This window comes from Trichinella spiralis (genome assembly GCF_000181795.1).
Source record: "Trichinella spiralis strain ISS 195 chromosome Unknown Scfld2743, whole genome shotgun sequence".
Classification (NCBI taxonomy): domain Eukaryota; kingdom Metazoa; phylum Nematoda; class Enoplea; order Trichinellida; family Trichinellidae; genus Trichinella; species Trichinella spiralis.
Window position 1 is genome coordinate 1 of NW_003529682.1, and position 1,061 is coordinate 1,061.

At 33.9% G+C, this 1,061-nt stretch overlaps 1 protein-coding gene across 1 annotated transcript; it reads right to left on the minus strand.

Moving 5' to 3' along the window:
• Window positions 1-12: 12 nt before the first annotated feature.
• Tsp_14944 (hypothetical protein) lies at window positions 13-886 on the minus strand (the record flags this gene model as incomplete). Its single annotated transcript, XM_003368291.1, has 1 exon — window positions 13-886. A coding segment is annotated over exon 1 (874 nt), but the record flags the coding sequence as incomplete, so codon positions are not given.
• Between the last annotated feature and the right edge of the window lie 175 nt (window positions 887-1,061).

Genomic DNA, 1,061 nt, shown 5'->3' on the forward strand with positions numbered 1-1,061 from the left:
TGCTAAATACACCTTCAGGGTTCTTAATAATCGAAGCTATGAGTCGATTATTTTCATTTTGAAGTTGGTCAATTTGCAATTGCAATTCGTGCTTTCTAGCATAATATTTGTTGACGATGAAATTTGAATTTTTCACAGCTTCCTTTTCTCTTTTAACCATGTGTTTCTTTATTTTTTCTTTAATCAAATCAAGTTGTTCCATTTCATGTTGTTTTACTTTTGCCATCTGTGTGATTTGATTCGCACCATAGGAAAGAAATTCACATGTTGTAGTGCATAAATTATTTATAGCTTGATCAAGCGCAACGTTTTCTTCCTCTTCTTCTGTTTGATAGTCGAAGATTAAATTTCCATTGTTTCCGTGAAACATCATTGCCATTTTCACTGCATTCTCTGTTAATTTGACCTTTTCTATCAATTTTGAATTATTGCTTTCCAAATTTCTCAGCTTCGCAATTAATTTTTCATCATCCAATGTGCACTCATTGGTTGTTTTTTCTTCGGTTTTCTGATTGTTGTTCGATTTTTTCAATGCATATCCAAATTGTAAAACAGCTGTCATGAACATATGAACAACAAAGCGCAGTTTAGCGTTATTTTCCTCTTGTATTTTGATCTTTTCGTTCAACTCATCCACATCTTTCTTCAGCACTTTGTCAACATCCTCATGGGTTGTTAGCAAATCAACATTCTTATGATGACGAAGCAAATTTTTAAAATTCTCCAACAACCGTGGCAAAGCAATCCCAACAGATGATCTTTGCACTGCATCTTTGGAATATTCCAGTCCAAGCATTTGCAATACGCTTTCAAATAATGACAAACAGTCGTGCAGCTTTTCAGTAATTCCAATTTTTAACAGTTCTTGTTCTTGATGATCACGCATACACTGACAATATTCAATTATTCTCTTCTCCAGAAGAAGGTGAATATTCTCTTTATGGATATCTTGCTGATTCAATTGATCCAACACATTTTCTGCTGCCGCTTTGCCAATTTTGGTTTGATTCTAATAATTATCCTTTCACTGTTTGGTATGATGCGATCGACTTTTCTCCCAA